The sequence below is a fragment of the Zonotrichia leucophrys genome, chromosome 3 (assembly GCF_028769735.1).
Source record: "Zonotrichia leucophrys gambelii isolate GWCS_2022_RI chromosome 3, RI_Zleu_2.0, whole genome shotgun sequence".
Lineage (NCBI taxonomy): Eukaryota > Metazoa > Chordata > Aves > Passeriformes > Passerellidae > Zonotrichia > Zonotrichia leucophrys.
Genome location: NC_088172.1, coordinates 76,494,518 through 76,514,692, shown reverse-complemented (window position 1 = coordinate 76,514,692; position 20,175 = coordinate 76,494,518). Strand labels below are relative to the sequence as shown.

General features: G+C 41.0%; 1 protein-coding gene across 1 annotated transcript in view; it reads right to left on the bottom strand.

Moving 5' to 3' along the window:
- GLP1R (glucagon like peptide 1 receptor) overlaps positions 1 to 20,175 on the bottom strand; it is an 83,686-nt gene that overhangs the window by 36,553 nt on the left and 26,958 nt on the right. The window contains exons 2-3 of the mRNA XM_064708903.1: positions 19,956 to 20,052; positions 18,602 to 18,712 (exon numbers count right to left, since the gene is read on the bottom strand). Coding sequence (XP_064564973.1) covers positions 18,602 to 18,712; positions 19,956 to 20,052 — 208 coding nt within the window. The remainder of the gene's footprint in view (positions 1 to 18,601; positions 18,713 to 19,955; positions 20,053 to 20,175) is intronic.

Here is a 20,175-nt window from a genome sequence, read left to right as displayed (position 1 = left end):
AATGGTGAAGGGATTAGTTAGTTAGAGAGTGAGACACAGGGTTTAGGATTTCTGTACAGGGGGGTTTAGAGAAGTAAGATGGAGGAATTGGGGCGTGTCCTGTCCTTCTTCTTCTTCTCCTCCATCTTCTGTGGTGATGGTGGCACTTTGAGATTGGTTGTTACTAAAAGTGCACCGGGCAATAAGGGTGAAAGGTATTGGGGAAAAATGATAAATATTGTATACGCAACTTTGGGTATAAAGATAGGTGACCGCCCGGAGGGAGGGGAGTGTGCTCATGGCTGGCTGCTGAGCAGACCTCTGTCAGGCCGAGAGAAAATCTTTTAGATAAACAATTAATAAACACCGAGACCGAGAAAAGAACTGAAGCCTCTTCTGTTCCTTTGAAACGCGGGCTGCACCAAGGCCACCCCAGGCCTTTCCAGGCCATCCAAACAGCCGAAAACTGGACAAAGGTGTGCCTCTGAAACAGAACCCTCCCAAATTGCATGAGCCCACAGTCATTCCCACTTCCTCCATTTCCCAGAAGCAGCAGGCAAACAGCCTCCATCCACTCCTTCTGTGGGGAACAGGCTCACAGGCAGCCAACTGCTACTGCCCAAACACAAAAAAGGCTGTTTGTTAACGACCAACAGCTCAGAAGAGATTCACCTGAGCTGAATGCTCTTCCCCAATCTTGTCTCAGTGACACAAGGGACAGAGTAAAACACCAACAACTCTGCTCCGTGTTTCTCCAAAATAACCAATAAAACTCTGGAGACTTTAAATCTTCTCATATACAAAATTCCCATCTTTGTTGCAGGTCCAACAAAATTCAAGGAATTCACAAGCTTTTAATCAGGAATGTTTTGACTCGAGAATTGCAAGTGTCTTACCATTCTTTCTGCTCAGAGGAAAGCATGTGGCTTGCAATAAAACTACCTAAAAATGTTTTAAAACAATTTTTTCACATGTACTTCTTATTACTCTCTCTGCACAAGTGGTCATGGCTTAAGATGGCAGAGATCTTCAACCTTCTAAAACAGATACAGGGACAGTATATGTACACATTCTGTCCTTGCTGAGGGCCTGCTCCAAAGCTTACTAGGAACCTCATTTCCTGCAAATTTCATGTGATGCCCTTGCTGAAAAGAAAATCAGTTATTAATAGACACTGAGACAAACTAACAGTGACATGCTGGGAGGTGGCCTGTATGCCATGACAGAAAGAAGGCACCCACACAGCTTCCCCCACAGCTGCCTAGCAATTCCAGCTTCTTGCTCGCAGGTGGCTTACTCAGAGGCAATTCACATTTGTCCATGCCTGAATTCTGCAGTGACTCACGCTCTCTTACCTTTAATGCAGTCAAAACACCAAGTATACAAAGACCAGCAGCAGTTCTAACAGACCAGAATGACAAACAATATTTTTTTTAAAGGTTCAAGGTGGTTCTTACCTCCTTGCTATCCTGCAATAGCTTTTTCCTGTCCTGTTATGTTTTCTCTTACCATACAGTCAATGTTGCAAATTATTCCACTATATTCTAGAATTGGCTTATCATCCTCTGCAAATAAACAAATCCACACCCAGTGCATAGGGAATCTGATTTTATTTACTTTTTAAGTGCAAAAAACTGCAAAACCTTTGGAACAGCAGCCTAATGGCACGAGTTTATTTGAACAGTGTCAACCACACCTCATTAGAATTACATGTTAAAACAATGGACTGATGCCCAAAACTCAGTCTCTGTAAGCTGATAAAAGGTAGAGAGCTAGCATCGAAGCTAATAATATCTACCTTCTGAACCTGTTAATCAAATCAAATCCCAGAAGTAGCTGGATACTTTTACATATGGAGAGCATGGCGCAAAAGGCTCACCAGCTTTTCCTTATTAGCCCCACTTTTACTAGAAATAAAACCAAATTGAGTATCTTCTCTATTTGAAACAGCCAACCTCATCTGCATTTTACAACATCAGGGTGTCAAGGTCAGTGTGACATTACTCACCCAACTGTCCCTCAGGATAAACTGGAACATTATTCACTGTAAAAATAAATTACAGCATGTCCTAGCCAATCAATTCTATTCAGGTAGAGAGATGAGAGAACGAGAAGAACAAGAGACTGCAGTTTTGTCTGTCTGCTCTGTGTCAAGTATTATAGACTTGTCCTCTGCTAACATCCATTCTCTACTTCCAGCAGGGAAATTGTTTTGGAAAAGGTAACAATTTTCTCCATAAAGCAGGGACTTTGCAGTATGAGAGAATCACTACAGCCTTCAATACAGACTCCTTGTTTCTGAATTGAGCAAACTTCCCTTTGATGGGGACAACAACTTCCCAGAATTTAGGAGGCTCTGCCCCCATCAGCAGCTCTGTTCAGCTATCACTTGCTGTGACTTGGGCAATGCTCTCCTGAAAGGAATCACTCTTGGCTGTAAAAGTTGCTGCTAAATGTCACTCAGCCCCAGCCCCCGTGCTGCTTTCTGCAGAGACATCCTAATCCCAGGACTCATGCCTAGGAGCATGCAGCTAAAAACATGACATAAGGGAACAGCCTGATCCTGAAGCCTCCGGGAGGTTGAAGAGCCCCAGCCTGCACCACTGTCCAAGAATCACATTTATCAAAGTGCTCCTTTGTGCTGGGCTTACCACCACATCATCTGAAATTATATTACCTCAACAGGCAGTTTAACTACAGGTACTTTATTTAGTATTCTTTTTCACAATTTCTCCTCCCTTATAATGGATTAGTCATCTTAACTCCTTTGCTTTTGTAACAGCAAAAAGAAAAAAACCAAGCCTGTGCTTGCTTACTTGCATGTTCCCTTGCACCATGGGGTGGCTGTTAGGTGGGTGCAACCTTGTGTCTGTCTCTTGGTAGGAGTGTGAATGCATTTACTTCTCTTTTTCCTCGTTACTCTTCTTCCTTGCAGTGTTTTGGCTTTTTTTTTTTTTTTATTGGAAAAGGCTGGAGGAATTCTTGAATCTTTCAAGCTAGGAACATTCACAATAGGGATTTTTGAGTCTGTTTTGCCACCTCTCACCCAAGCCATCTGAAAATTATTCTCTTCCTGCAGCAAGAACATGAAGTGACCACCTGACATGACCTCTTGCAGACCAACAGAACCTTTACATGGTGCAAGGGAAGAGCCAACCCAGTATAGGCCACACTGCAGGCTGCACAGACACCCCTGCATGTCCTGGAAATTCTCAGTGCCAGAACACTCTGCTGTACTAGCAAAAGCACAAAGTCACAGAACTGTAGATGGACATGATGTTTGGCATCACACAAGGAATACTGCCTGCATATAAATTCTTATTTAAAAACATTCCTTTTGAAATTACATTAACACAACAGCACTACAGATTCAAGAATTAGGAAGAGTTAAGCTAAAGCTACTTAGATGAGTTCTAGTGCCACTCAATAACATTGTTTCTACATACAGAGTCATACATTTTTTTTTTCCCCAAAAGAATCCACGGTTTTATTCAGGACAAAGAACAGAGGGAGACAATTTAAGGTGAAATTACTCATTCTTACTGCTGTGAGGTGCAAGCCATATTTAAGCAGACTGAATCAAGTCTATACCAAATACTGCATTTTCTTATTTGTGTGGTCCATTCAAAGACCACCAACAATTCAGCTCCCCAATGAACACTAAAGGCTATTAGCTTATAGGCATAAAGAGATGATAAAAAATATTTTGGTAACATAATAAAGTCATATTTATAAAAAAAGAAAATTATGCGGCCACAAAATTTGCTCTGCATGGGCATATTCTGTTCTTAGTGCAGAGATCATCCTTGCCAGATCTGCAATATCTTGCCTCACTCAACACAACTTTCTCAGTTAATGAGGCAGTGATCCTGCAGATAAGAGCCCCCTTTACTGCATCTCACATGCAAATCCATTCTTCATACTGAAGGCATAAGATCTGTGAAAAAGAAAACAATCACAGAACATAGTTTCATAATTAAAAACTACTTGCATAATGGAGGCCAATAAAGTTTATGGAAGCAAAGAAGACCATACCAAATCACAAAGTATTCCTTAAGTCACAAACGTATACATCACTGGATACGAGTGAGTATCTCAAAAATTAAACGAGCTTTCTGGAAAAGAATATTGTTTTTAACAGAGCATTACCCTAAAAGGTTCTGTACCCTCCAAGCATTTAATTTGAGGAACTTGTATCAAGAAAAGGCTGCCATTAACTATGCTAGACAACACTGACACCTAACATAACTTTTTGAAATAAACTTTAAATAAAATCATAAAAGTGCACGCATGCATGTGGGCATCAGGTTTAATAAAGAATGTTTATGAACTATAAAAGATATGTGAATTAATGCAATAAAAGAAGGCAGCTTATGAAAAACAAGTATTTATGATAATGGAACAGCTTTGTCAACATTTGGTGAGATACCAAAAAATACCATTAGAAGTTTTGTTCAGAATAAATAAAAGTGCATTGCAACAACAAATGTGATTGGAAGTTTAATGCAAAACAAACTTGTAAAAATGCTGTTAAGAGGTTTTGTGTTTTTAAGTTATTGGATCAGTTAATGTAATTAATAGAAGCCATCCTATTAGAGGATATTAAAATGATGCAAAAAAAAAAAATAATTCTGCAGTGAAAAGTCCTCTTAAAAGGCTGCAAATCACACAACTAAAGTTGTTTCCAGGGCAGAGAAAGGCATCTATTTTACTACACCCATATTCCAAGGCCTTATAAAAACAGGCAAAATAACCCCCAAGCTAAAAAGAAAGGAAAAAAATAGACAAATCATTAGCACAATACTTGCTGAGCTAAAAACAACTTTGAGAAAATACAACAGGTAACTAGTATGTTAAATATGCACAGCCAGGAGGGAGAGGGATGCACACATGCAAATAAACGCTGGTTGGTTGATGCAGCTTCAGCACAAAACAAAAAGCTCCAGAACATGGAGGCTAAAACAAATGCCAGATGCTGCAAGCAAACTGGCTGGCAGTCCTTGGCAATATGGAAGTTAGTGGTATTTGGTTATCCACAAAAACAATGGTATAAAGAACCGCTGATTAAATAATCCTAAATTTATCATCTCTTGCAAGACAGGTAAAAAGATCATCCAAAAAAATCCTAAACAATAGGAAGATTTCAGAAAATAGATCATAAAATTTATCTCAAACTATCAAACTTCATTTAGGGTTAACTATAATTCCACAAGAATTAGCCACAATCTACACAATACAAAGAATGTGGACACTTCAAAGCAGAACAAATAAAATGGAGTATCTCATTCATTTTCAAGACTGAAGACACACCATTCCTCTCTCCCCTAACTGCATTCCTCACCTTGGTTCTCCTCTTCAGGTTAATTCCTTCAACCCTTCATGCTGCTGCAATATTTAGTCCTATGCTGCTGCTCTACCTTTGCCCTCCTGCCCCCTTTCCCTTTCCTCCCACACTATTCTACTTCTCTCTCAGCTCCTACCATTTGCCATTTTCCAAAGCCACCATCTCCTACTGTGCTCCTTCACTGTCATTTTCCAAAGCCACCATAATTAAAACTGCAACCTAACTCCAGCCTCTCACATCTCCTTTCTCACCAGTCTATTCCTCATACTCCAAGCTCCTTCTGCTCCAGCCAAGCACTGAACAGGGGCAAAATCAACATCTGCTCTCAGATCTGGACCTACTGCAGCCAACAAGGCAACAAGAAGCCTATGCACCAAAAGCACATCTGACCTCAACAGTCACACATTTCAAGAGAAAGGAACACTACTCCACACGGATATTGCCTCTGGAGACTGTAGTTGCAAACAATCACACATAAGGAATTCACCCCCATGAGCAGCAAGAGACATATCACCAGTATCACAGGAGCCACACTCCTCTTTCTCATCCACATGCTGAAATACAGAGTAAGATTTTGACAAAATGTTCTTGGAAAACATCCGCCTTAAAACAGAGGTCTGATTTGTTGAATCTCATCATGCCAAGTGCTACAAATCTGTAAGACTAAATACAAGCTCTTACAAATAATGGAAAAAGAAAAAGAAAGGACCAAGCAATTTTATTATGGAAACCACCATATTTTCTGTCAATAGTGTCTGGAGGCCACCAAAGTTGCAGGTATATCTGGATTTACCTTTCCTTCACAAAGTCAATCTTTACACCAATCTCAATGATTCTTACCCTTCAACCCAAAGCTGGGACCTATCCCTGATCTAAGAATCAGGATCTCTTACACTCTTACATGGGCAATTTTCCCCAAGTTCTCAATTCCAATTTAATTTCCGTTCAATTTTCATAGCTTGAGAGGTATTTGGATGGACATAAAATCCCTTTGACTTAAACTTTTCTTTTAATGCCAAGGAGTAATCCCTTCCTTTGAATATTCACTGCCAATGATACCTGACATTTATAAAAAGTTAGGCCCACTGTCATTCATCAGTCACACCAACACAATGTTTTCCACATTTTACCCCTGCTTTCATTCTGTTTAAAGGAATTGTTGGTGTCCTGCTTCATTAAGTCCCAGCACCATTACCAGGCAGTTTTTGCATGTGTAAGTCAGTTTTTTGCCTTCAGAGGAAATATGCCATTAAGCACTTGATCCTTTTCTTACCTAATTCATTTCTGCTCATTCCAATTGTCAAAAAGTAAATTAGAACCAGAAAATCATATGAGTCTGACCAGGCATCAACCAGCATTATTTTTGTCATCAAACAAGTCATGTACCCAAGTTCTCTCATAAACATTGCCCAGAAAAGCTTTATTCTTGTACAAAGAAAAATTAAAGTGATGTATGGGAATCCTAACAGTTAACATTTGGAGCATGTTTGAGAAGGATTAGACTTTAAAAATTCATAGCAGGAACCTGGGTCTCAGGAAAAATCTAGTCCATGACAGAAAACTCTCAAGGGGAAAGTCACCAATAAAACATGCAAGTAGAAAAGAATAATACTGCTAAACAAATAAAACTGTGTGCATGATTAAGAAGTGCAATCCTTGTAAAGATTAGTGTATTCTCAAGTTAAAGCTGCATATGCAAAATGGCATGAAAGGGGAGGATGTTCTATAACTAGACTTGCATTCAGACACCTTTTAAGTCAGTCCACATTTTTTGCAACACTACCGTGTCAAATGAAAATATTATAAAAATTTAAATCACCGAGCTACTAACTTAAAGGGGCAAAGACTCAGCTGCCTTTACATAAAGCATGTTATATATATATTATATATATATATATATATTATATTATATTATATATATATATATATACATACACACACACACATTGCATATACATAGATTGAGCTGTATCTTCACCAAAATTTAACTAAGGATATTGGGAAAAGAAATAACCTTTAAGACCACTACCACATCAGAAGCACATCTGTTCTGTGAGAGGATACACATAGGCTGGATGTGAGAGGAGTCTTTCCCACCACCCAAGGTGAAGTGTCAGGAATTCCTGAAAAGGGGAGGAAGAAGTGAGCCATATAGGCAAGTTCCTCTCCACCTATGCAGTTTTAAAATCAAGTATTCATATCTTGGCACATCATCTGGGACTTGGGGAGAAAAAACAACTCAAACCAATCAGTATTTTACTAATTAGCAACATTTAAGTAAGCTGAAAGTCAACAATCTGTTTTCAGCAAGGCATTCAATTATGTAGCACACACAAACACTATTGCTTATTCAGACCCTTAATTAGTTCACTTTACTCGTCCACAGCAATTAAAAACTGCAAGTTCTTAGGCATAAGTAACCTGAAGAAAGGTTTGAGGTCCCTCTGTTTAAGAGCGCACAGAAAACAAATAAAAGCAAGTAGATAAAAACTTCAGTTATGCAAGTATGTAATGAGAGCACAGATGAAGTCAAAGATATCAAACATATCAAATATATTTAACTACCTGTTAGACTAGCATGGGCAAGGCACAGAGGCAGTCCAGCTCTTCCTTGCAGCTGGGTCTAATGATGTTCACTCCTCACTGAAAGGCACTATTCATGGCCGGATCAGCTCTAGGACACGTCTCAAGCACTCACAAAATTAAGCTCAGCTATGTGTTTTCTGAGGTGTGCCTTGACATCCTTGACAGTGCATTTCAAGGAAAAACGTGATACAGTTATAACTAAAAAATTTCTGGAAAACATACAGTCCTGCCAACTGCTCCAACTCCCAGAGACACAGCAAGCTGATATCCTACAGCAGGCTCCTCCAGCAGTGCAAAAAACCATAATTCTTCCTAGAAGGTCTCAGGTGACCAGACCTATACCTGACATACAAACATCATCTTTCCATCACACATACGTGCATTTCAATGTGTGGCTATGTGCAAAGTTTCCTGTTCTATAACACATTTGATGTACTTTGGTTGCAGCAGGAGGGGAATCTACATCTATAGAAAGATGTGACTTTCTGTCCCTACCGAAAGTCACATCTCAGCCCAGCTGGAAGGTCATAGGTCACTGCTCTATTATATGTACCTCAATCTGAAGTTAAGCAGCAGTTTCTTTAAAAAGTTGTTTCTTTTACTTAAGCAAAATTGATAAAACAGAGAATGACATTGCCACGTGGCCCAAATTAAATGCATGTTAATACCATTTATCTGTTAATGATTTTAAAAATTATTTCTGCAAACAGCCCCTATATCTACCCTTGAGATGAGCAACATATGTTTGAGAGTTCTCTGGTATACTACCAGATGGAGACTGACAAACAGAGGCAGAGGTGAACTTGGAAGACTAAGGGATTTTTTTATCATTACTTTAAGCAAACTGAAATTGCCAATTAGCTTGAGACAGCTTCTGGTGCAAGGAAATATAAATTTTGAAGTGCTTACGGGTTAGCAAATGCAAAGAAACATTTTTCACTGAAAAAAGGTCACACCTTTTTCAGCATTATGGGAGCTTTCTGGAAGCTTGGTTTTATTAAAGCAAGGAAAGGAAGAAATTTAATAAATGTCTAATCATCTTCAGAGTATCCAATATTTGAAGTGAAATTTATTTTCTTGCATGCAAAAAGACAAGCAGGTACTTAAACCATACACCCACGAAGACATCTGCTGTCTCGGATTTAAAAGACCATCTCAAACTGCGAAGCTGGGTGATTAAACAAAAAGTGAGAGAGATGAAACCAGACAAGGCTTAACTTGGTCCCTTGAACCAAATGTTCCTGCCATGCACATAACTTCAAAAATTGTCTGAAGGAAAACTCTCCCATAAATGCCTGCTTCCTCAGCTGTAGGGTTTTCCACAGAGCCCTCTAGAAAACAGCAGAATTTCTTTGGTTTGCTTTGCACAGGTAACACCAGAGCTTCACCGCCACAGCTCTGCTATCCCTAGGAGGTTTCACAAACAAAATCAAACATATTTCTTTTATGTTTTTGCTTTCTGGCACTATGGCACTCTGTCCCCAAACTCCCTCCCCCTCTGAGTTAGAAAAGTGTGCAAATGGAACTCAGGGAAAGGGAAGAGGACCAGGACATTGGATTTAATCCTGCAGCGCAGCAGATGTTTCAGGAGTGCAGATGCTTGAACACCAGCCCTGAATGACCACGTTTGATAGCAAAGGGCTGAGAAGGGTACTAAATCACATTTAAGAAAAGATTGGCTGCAGAAGCTTCTCCAATGGTCCAGGCACCCCAGGAGCAATGACACAAAATCCTGCTGAGGCAGAAGTCTACGTGTGATTCTCACCTGTGTCACGGTACAGCATGCCACAGACACAAAACACTTGTGGCAACACCTTGACAAACATAACAAGGCTCTGTTCCCTTTCTCAGCCCCTCTTCTCCCAATCACAGATAGATTTAGTTTGGGATCAGATGAATTCATTTCACCACTTTTGGTTTTCCTGTTTGTGTAGCAGGGAATGGAATCTTCAATATTGCTGTATGTGATATCATTACAATTGTGTAATCGTGGAAGTTCAATTACACTCTTGGGAAAAGAAAGGCACCACACAAGAAGGAAGGTAGTAATTCATGATTTAAGCAACAGCCAGGACTAACTTAGACACTAATGCTGGGTGGAGACTGTGCAGACAATTTCCATGATCTCTGCTGCACCAGAATAAGGTTAGTCTACATCTCATAACCCTAGGGAAATTTCTTTAAACAATCATAAAATCCTCATGGTTAAACTGCTAACCTCTGGTACCTCAGAGTTCCAAGGTAACACCCCACTTCCACCCAAAGCCTCATGCAGAGCCCCTACCTAAAGACACATCAGGAAAAGAAGTTCTGCCACCAGAGAGAAAATGGGGAGTGCTGGAAGAGGGTCTCAAACGCAGGTTACAGCAGGGAAAAATGAGAAAGATCTGACCTCGATGTGTTCTTGTAACTGATGGTACTCTGGAGCAGCAACCCCGATCTCTGCATTTCCACACCCCCACATGAAGCTCAGCTCATACAATCTCTGTGACTGGGCAAAATTACTGTGCGAAGTACAGCTGTGGTGCCAGTCATCTCCACGATTTAATCAGACTGACTCCATCTCCAGCAGCCAGAGGCAGCCACAAGGTTACCATCAGAGGTCATCTGGTATTACTGCTGGGTTAGTCTGCCACCAGAGAGACTTTCAGGTCTCTCACGTCACAGGCTGGAAACCAATGTTGTTTCCAAGGGTCCCCAGGCTGTACTTTACCTGATGATCTGGGAGAACAAAGGAGCAGGTGTCACCACTGCAACACATAATGCAGTAAAGAGAGGATAGTACAGAAAATAAAGTGAATTATAGGAGACAAGTGATTCAAGCAAAGGTGAATGACAACAGAAGTTGTTAGATAAATAAAGAAAAGCATTTCAAACTAGGAGAAAGGTAGATTTAGACAGCATAGGGAACTACAAAGCACTGAGGCCTCATGGACAGCATCAATTAAGGCATACAAGCCACCTGGCCCTTTACCTGGCACAAGAAACATTACAATTTAATGAGATCTTGGTAGTGCAGAAGTCCTCCAAAGGCCCGTGTATGGCTGTAATGGAAGACTACATAGTAGTACAGCCAATTTGTTAGGTCTTATGCCTCCCTCCAGACTGAAAAGAATCCAGTACACTCCTGGGGCACAGCTTCTGGCTTAGTTTCCTCCAAAGAAAAAGACACCAAAGCTGCTCAAACTAAATCAGTCTCAGCAAGCAGCACAATCAGGGGCTGCTTCAAAATTCACTACTGTGCCATCACAAGATAGCAACACAGACACAGACTGGCATTAACCTAATTCAAGTACCAGACCCCTCAAAAATAGAGACAGGTTCTAAGCTGGAACAAAAGCATTCAAAGATAACATATTTTGCATGGAGATCTGAGCAACAGCCACATCTGTGTTGATGCAAGTCTGCAGCCAGCCTTGGTGCAGTCCAGTGCATATAGGAGCAACTTTTGTGGCTACTGTTCACATAATTCTTGCCTGAAACTAGTACCTCTGGAGGTTTTTTAATTAAAAAGGATTTAGTGCTATTAAACAATAAAATATCAGAACCCCAGAGGAGGCATAATTGCAAGATGAATTGTGCAGCTCGACAGCTTCCAAATCCACATGGTGTTACTGGCAGCTGGCCTTCAATAATGAGAAGGTAACAAGAAAAAGCACAGAGCCAGTGACAGTGAGGCAAGGTGCCCATTGTCCCTTAAAGGAGCCCCTACTGCTCCCCTCTGCACTGATTGGCTTTGAGACAGCTACAGCCCCAGAACCTGTCATAATCTCTCCAACTGCAATGTGGATGGCAAGGTGTGCAAAGTTTACCTGGTGCAACTTCAGTGTTATCATACCCTGAGTGAGCTTCACATACAGGAGGCAAAAGCTTCAACTCTGTCAGCCACAAGTATAGAAAACTTGCCTTCAACAAGCTCTGGCTGTGGGCCGACATCTGCACTGGCAACTTTGCAGAACAAATTCATTTAACAATAACCTCCCTCCTGCTACTTCAGCATCTCCCCACAAAGACCTGCCCTCAGTGGGAGTTGCATAAGAACAAATAAAAGCCAAACAGAGCTAGAGTGAAATAGCTTTCACAGATCTGAGAAACTTCTGTAGTTTGCTCTTTCAAAGATGTATAAGCAGACGAAAAACAAAGCTTTGCTTTGGGTTTTTTTTGGGGGTAGAGGGAAGCAAGTCATGCCAAAGTTAAGCATGTGCTTGTTTTGATAGTCTATACATTTCTCTTCATATTTTGAAAGCATTTGAAAATAACACTTGAACACCAAGAAGTGTTCCCAAAGAGAAAATGTAAGAATTTCCCTACAGAGCTCTGAACAGAATACTTTGACCAAAATTAGATTCCCTTCCATGTTCCCTTTGCCTCAATGATCTTGCTTCTTGCTGTCAAGAAGCAAGAAAGAGCTCCCTCATAACATGCACAAAGCTATTTTATATGGCTCTCAAGGGACACAGATGACTTTATGAACTCCTGCCATGTAGCTGCAGCCCAGCAATGTCTGGGCTCCTCACTTGCTAGGAAACCAAGCCCTGTGCTGTGAGACACATCAATCACCTATTTCTCTTTCCAGTGACAATGATTTAACCTCAGCAGCAGAGGCTACTCTAAACCTCAGCTACTTTGGCTTTAGTGGAATACTGATTACCCAGATAACCATAATATTCTTATTTCACAATTTTATTGTAAGAAAAAAATATAATGACCAATATACTTGAAGTAGATGAATGGTAATATAGCTGCAATCACACTTATCAGGAAACTGATCTACATGAGAGAAATAAAAACAACACCAAAACTCAAAGGAATTAGAAGAAATCCCCACATCTCAGTTGGATGAAATTTCCAATCTAGTTTGCTGCATAACTACAGATGAAAAAATGACAGCAGTGCTACTGAAGAAAGAGAAAATAACCCAGCATTCAGAACATATCTCAAAAGTGCACCCACAAATGAATATCCACTATTTCAGTGCAACCTATAATATGAAAACTTCCTGCAAAAATTCAGGTTTAATTTACTTGTCTGTCACAAAAAAAAAAGTCTGTAGCAGTACAGCCATACATGGTTTCAACCATAAAATCTTGGTCTAATGTTGTGATTTTTCTTCTATTCAATTATCGTGAACACATTCCCAGCCCTCAGAGTCCATCCTTGCAGACAGCATGCCAATAGTAACTTTTTCAGGGATGCTGACACACCTGCTAGGTAACACAACAAAAAGAAGTCTCAGTCTCAGCATTTCCAAAGAGGTCTGACACGAGTGGGACAGTATTGATTGTCTCTGCTGTACTTTATAGTCTGCCTTTGCAAGCAGCATTTTCAGAAAGGGTTGAAGACAAACATTGCAATCACAAGGGAAGTGATCTTGTAAGGAAAAATCTTGCAAATGCACACATTCCTTACCAGAAAACACCTGTAATCCCATCCTGCACAGATTTGTCTGGCATAAGGCTGAAAAAGTCTCTGTGTACACACAAGTCTGAACAGGCACACAGCACTGGACACCAGATTAACTCAAGTTTCTCAATGAACAGATTCCCATCTCCCTGCAGTTGCTCTTGAGATAAATGCTCAATCCAAAGAACTGGAGAAAGCACTTCTGCTGAACCAGACAAGGATTCAGAAGCTGCCAAATTAAAGCAACAAGCAGGATGTCACACCTTAGGGAGCAGCTCTGTGGCATCACGTAGGGACAAGAACTGCCATCATGTGCAGTTGGACTACTCACATACCTGCTGAGCACAAAAAGTTCCTCATACCATTTTCAGCTTGCCACTCTGCTAGGCAACCTGCTGGGCCACTGTCAGCCAATCTGCTGCTGAGATTTGCAGAAGGGCAGGCTCAAGACTGACAGCTACTAGGCTAAGGGTGGTACACAAACAGCAAAAGCTATTAAAGCATAGTTTGCAAAACCCAGATTCCCCAAGGAATGCTCCAGCTTTCCAAACATTTACCATGCAAATTCTTCTCTTGTATTGTGGCTGACACCAACAGAAATTTGTAGCATCTGACAATCACTGGTTACCAAAACTTACCTTATAAAAAACAAACAAACAAACAGAAATAGAAGCAGAGAATCACAAATCAGTCAACACTGGAATGAGACTCTGGATATTTCCTAATACAGCAAGGAACTAGAGCAAGTTGCTCAAGCACATTTCTGGTCAGGGTATGATCATCTTCTTCAAGGACAGAGACTCCGCAACCTCTCTGGGTCACTTGTCCTAGGTATTTGACAAACCTCACCATAAAATAATTACATTTAAAGGAAACTTTCTGTATTTCAGTATGTGAGCATACACATTGATAAGATTTTCCCTGAGGCTTCTCTTCTCCAGGCAGAAGAACACCAGCTTTCTCAGTCTCACTTCATAAGAGAGGCACTCCCATTCCTCAATAAATTTCACAGTCATTTGCTGGACCTGCTGAAGTAATTCCATGTCTCTCTCTCTCATACTGGGGAGCCCAGAAATGGGCAATGCACTCCAGATGTGTCACCCTCCAGAGTAGAGGGAGAGGATCATCCTTTTGAACTGCCACTAATGCTTTCCTAATACAACCCAGGAAGCCACTGGTGCCCTTTGCCTCAAGGGCACACTGCTGCCCATGTTGACCTTGGTGCCCACCTGGACCTTCAAGGCCTTTTCTGCAAAGTTGCTTTCCAGGCAGTCAGCACTGATACACTCAACTATTCCTCCTCAGGGGCAGAAACTCACAGGATTCCTGTCAGTCCATTTTTTCAGCCTTTTGTCTAATTCACACTTCATCAGTTTGTCAAGGAGGATGTTATGGGAGCCTGTGACAAAAGTCTTACTGAAGTCAAGATAAACACCTCCATTGCTCTTCCCTTAGCCACCAGGCTAGCCCTCTTATCAGGTTCATCATGCATGATTTCACCTTCATAAAACCATGTTGACTACTCCTAATCACCTTCTTGTCCTCAAAGTGCTAGGAAACCATTCCTAGGATTATGTGTTCCGTTACTTGCCTGGGACTGACAAAAGGCCAACCACCAGTAATTCCCCAGATTTGCCCCCTTGCACTTCTTGAAGATAGTGGTGACAACTGCAGGAATCTCCCTCAATTGCCAAGACCTTTCAAAGATACCCAAAAGTGACCTCACATCAGTATTAATCAGCTCATTCACCGCTCGCCAGTGCATCCTATCAACTGCTGTGGACTTAGGTATACCACAGGAAAGTGTTCCATATTCTGATCCTCATCCAGTTAGAGTAAGTCATTGCTTCCAACTTTATCACTGATCACAGTGGCCTCAGATTGCTGAAAGTGAGTTTTACCAGTAAAGGCCATGAAGAAGGCAGTGAATACTTCAGTCATTTCCCCATCCTTTGCCAAGATTCTCCTCTTGCACTCAGCAGTGGATCCATACTTTTTTCTCATATCTGTTTAGAAGCCCTATTTGTTACTCTTCATCTCACTTGACAAGATTCTGGGTGGGCTATGGCTGTCCCAATGCTATCCTTTAATGACCAGTGTATGCTTCCTCGACCATCTTTCCCTGCTTCCAGTTCTTCTAAATTTTTATACTGAAGTGGTTAACTCATGAAGAGACTCAGACTCAATGCTTCCTCCATTTCAGTACCCCATGATAAGCAACATTTGGTTTCAAGTGACTCAATTCAGTTCCCAGGGGATTTCTGGAGGTATACCCCAGCAAGCTTTCTACAAACTTGAAAACCTGACTCCTAATCAAGGGAGCAGCAGTCTTAAATATTTGAGTATGCTTGGCTGAAGCATTCATACTTGATGACCTTCCCTGAACATGTTTTGAAGGTACTCCCCAAACAACATCTCATCTTTTCCTCCTCTCCATTTTCAGGAGATGAGATGGAAGTCCTGCACTGCTAGAACCTATTTCAAGTTCCAAGTAGGGGGCAAAGCAAGAACAAGTAATAAACATCCTTTAGTGACCTACATCAGAGGTTGTTCAATTTTCTATTGCTCTAGATCTTCTATTACTAAGGCATTACCTCTTCATCACAGCAGCTCATTAGCATTCACTTTGTACATGACTCCACAAGATGTCATGGAATCTTGTCAGGTGATGGTAATTCAGGCTCCTAAATTGCATACCTGGCAGAGATACAAACTTCTTGTTTTATATTGGACAGTGAAAGGCCTCCTTGTTCCATTTTTATTCCTCGCTGATAAAACAGAGGTTGAGGTATATGCACAATTTGCTCAACAAAGGAACAAATCCAAGAGTTTAATGATTTTCTGAAGTGTTTTGCAATTCTCCCAAGCAAGGAGTTTACAAAATGCTGCTCTTCTCACTGAAACAAACATTGTTTTCAGGATAATTAATTTTAAAAAAAACTTATTTCCAAAAGTATGAAAGATATTGCACATTCAAGTAATTTATTAATCTGCAGTATTGCATTAAACCGTGGCTTTTTCCAGCAGTGGTTTCAAGAGCAGTTGAAAGTCCAGGGTGTTAGAGACTGAAAATAAACAGGTTTAGAGGAAAGAAGTTAAAGTCTGCAAAGAGTTTTAAGTATCCTGACAAAAAAGCATTATTGGAAAAAATTCTGCCATATCCAGCAATTTTATGTTAATGATGAGGTAAATAACAATTTCATACACTTGAAAAATCTTGCTTATCTATTCCAAAAGCATAACATCTTTAATAACCTGAGGAGGATTAGCAAACAGCATCTTAACTTCTGAAGTCAGGAAAGCAGGCAAGGCTGGAGATGTAACCAAGGGTGGCCTCTGCAAGGAGAGGCTGAAGCTGTCTCATGCTGGACACAACTGGTTCCAAAGATCCACTGCAAGGGCACAGCTGAGCCCCTCAGCCGAGGCTGGAAAAGACCTTTGAGATCACTGAGTCCAACCTATGAACTAACACCACCTTATCAACTAGGCCATGGCACCTCAGGGAAACAACTGTATGCAAGAAAAAACAAACACTGCCTGGCAGTGAGGAGAGAGGAAAAAAGTGTGAGAAACAGCCCTGTGCAGAGCACTCAGCTCAGAGAAGAAGAGGTGAGGAGATGCTGTAGGCACCAGGACAGAGACTTCTTCACAGCCCCTGGGCTTCCTTGGTGGACATGGTAAACTGACTGCTGGGCAGCCAAACACACCCTGGCTGCTTTCCCTCCTCAGGATGGGGGAGAAAAACTAAGATGCAATATCTTGCTGGTCAAGATAAATAAGTAACCAGGAGAAGTAATGGGAAAAACTGGGACTGGATGTTACCACAGAGGGGAACAAATACAGGGAATCCTTTGGGGTTGTAAAGAGTGAAGGGCCCGGGGGTGTAGTAGCATTGTATGCATAAATTTTTAACCTTTGTCAGTTCTGTGGTGACATTTTGATTTAAGTGTGGGGATTTACACACACACCACCAGCCCTTCAAGATAATGACAGTTTAATAAGTAAAGCAAAAGCTGCACATGCAAGTAAATCAAAATAAGGAATTTATTTATTGCGTCCCATTCACAGGCAGACATTCAGTCACTTCTTGGAAAGCAGGGCCTCAGCATGGATAACCATTATGTGGGAAGACACCATCATGAATGCCTCTACTCACTTCTCCCTCTTCTTGCCCCTTTCCCTGAGCTTTACTGCCAACCACATCACAGAGCAGGAACATCCCTTTAATCAGATCAGCTGTCCCATTGAGGTCTAGCCTCAAGCAGACCCCAGGCTCGCTGGCCTAGGGCAGGGCTTGAAGCGAGTGCTTTGATGCTGAGCAAGGGCTACGGTGAAGAAAATCATCTCCAACTCAGCCAGACCCAAGATCACCTCCAGCCCTTATTTCATAATTTCATAATATTTGTATTATGCCCAGGTCCCACATTACACAATATGTTTAAGTAATCTCTGACTATCCCATCCCTTCTCTTCATCATTCCTGATATCCCTCCATACCAACACAACATGTCCTCCATACTTACACCATACACTTTGCATCCATCAATCAGAACTATATATCCTCATTAACTAATATCCTCTGTCCTTTAACAGAGGCCAAAACCAATTCTCCACACCACAGAAGCTGGCTAATAAACTGTTTCATTTAGACTTCAAAGCATAGAAAGGTCTTCACAAAGTACAAGCTGTACAAGTCATTGGTTTGAAAGACAGAACGCTAGACTAAATGATCTAATACACCTTGCCTTCAAGTGTACATGTACATAAGGCTGTAAAATCCAAAGGTGCCATTAAGTCCTTCATAGAAGAAGTCTGTGAGATGAAGGCATTTTCAGTGGTTGCAAAGAGTTCTGAGAAATAAGTTTATCTCAGGAAGCAGCACAAAACACTTTCACTTTACATTTTTCCATCTCTATTTTCTACAGGATGATGTACCAGTTACCTTTGTTACTTTTATCTCAGTTTTCCAACTAAGCCATTATCATTGTTAGGCAGCTCTGCATGCTTGCTTAAGGCTAAGTTACTAACAGTCACCACTATCCAAGCAGCAAAACCAGATGAGATCAAAAACTATCCAAACTAAACACAACCTTTAAGAAGTCTGTTCTCTCATTTTCATCTTCTCCTGCTAAACAGAGATCAAGAATGTATCATACTAATATCAGTCCCTACTTTTATGTTAGAGAATTAACTGCACTCACAGACATTTAAGCCAATTTTGTCCTTGCTAAGACTGGGCAAGGAAAACAGGATTGGTTTAAAGCTGTGCCTATAAAGAAAGGCTCTTACCTGCATTAGCCCAGGGAAGATACCAGGGGCAGCTGACATTCACGTAGGTGCCAGGCAGTCCATCAGGCCAGCAGGCATAATCATCAAATGTTCTGTTGCAGAACTTGCCCTCTGCAGAGAGAGAGGAGGGAGGCTCATGCCACTGCCTTGTACTAATACAGCAAGAAGGAAAAGATTGAAGAGCAGAATATAATAGGAAATATAGACGCGTGCATTTAGGCTCTGATGTGGAATTATACAACATTTATTTATCCAGAAGAGTGAGTTTACCTTCACACAGGAAACCATTGTTTCAGGGAGGAACTAAGGAAAAGATTAGGGTCTTACACTGACTCAACAGACAAGGAAGTAATGGATTAATGTTGACTTATCTATCTTTTTTCACAGCCTTACTTGTCACAGTTTTAATTTAAAATCATTTTTGCTAGGAACACTAAAGATAATAATTCCTCAGAATGGTTCAAATTCATGCAATTGGAAAGTCTACCCTAATATATAGGTCCACCAATGAAATACCCACACACAACCATAACTTTGCATTACAGCTTAATCAACATGAGAATACTTCTACTTCAGATTCATTAAACTGTCATTCTTAGAGGGCAGCACTCAACTGCTCAACAGAATAATGCAGCAGAGGGAGATGAATGTGTCCCTGCCATTGTCATCAGCTACTGCTCTCACTCGGACATAATAATGTAGTTGAGACAAGGAATATTAACAGTTTAGAAATAATTCCTCACAGGCACACCTTCAGACACATCTTCAGTGTGTCACAAAAGCACTGAGGCAGAGGAGAGGCTGCATGGTGTCCAACTGTGAGCATTTATTGACACGTCACCACTTGTCCTCTAACCACCACGATGCTGGCACATCACAGATGCTCTCAGCATATTACAGCAGTTCAAACACTAAGACAAGCTACATTCTCCTTAAGTCACTTGCTGCTTTTTCCAAAGTCATTTCAGCATTTTACAAGGCTCAGAATAGCTTACACCAACTTTACAACCCACAAACTCCTAGTTCAATGTGAACAGCATGGTCTCAGATTTCCTAACACCTTGACACCTAAAGAAGTTTCAGGTCTATTACATTAGTGGCTGTTTGATATGGTAGAGCTACCCCTTGCCACTTCATAACACTGGACCTAAGGACAAACATCTTTACAATGAAATTGCTCCATAAAATGCTTCCCCCAGCAGAGGGAAGAGCCCCACAGAGAGCAGGCAGGAGCAAATGGGATAAAGAAGCAATGAACCAGAAAGAAGTATTTTCAAGTTCATAATCGGTCCCTTGCTACTGTTATAATGCATTTTAAAAATTAATACATTCTATCCTGACCAAATTAGCTTACCTGCCACAATGGGGGGTGTCTCATACAAGTATTTCTGGCACTGGAGCTGATACTCCTTCCATTTCTGCACAACCTCAGAGAGGGACCCATCTGAACTCTGAAAGAGAAATCACAAGTCTCAGACATCGCAGGGATTTAAACTGTAGGGCTCTTCATGCAAAATGTGTGAGTGGGAAAATGACTACAAAAAGCCAGAACAGCACTGCTTATCACAAAGGGC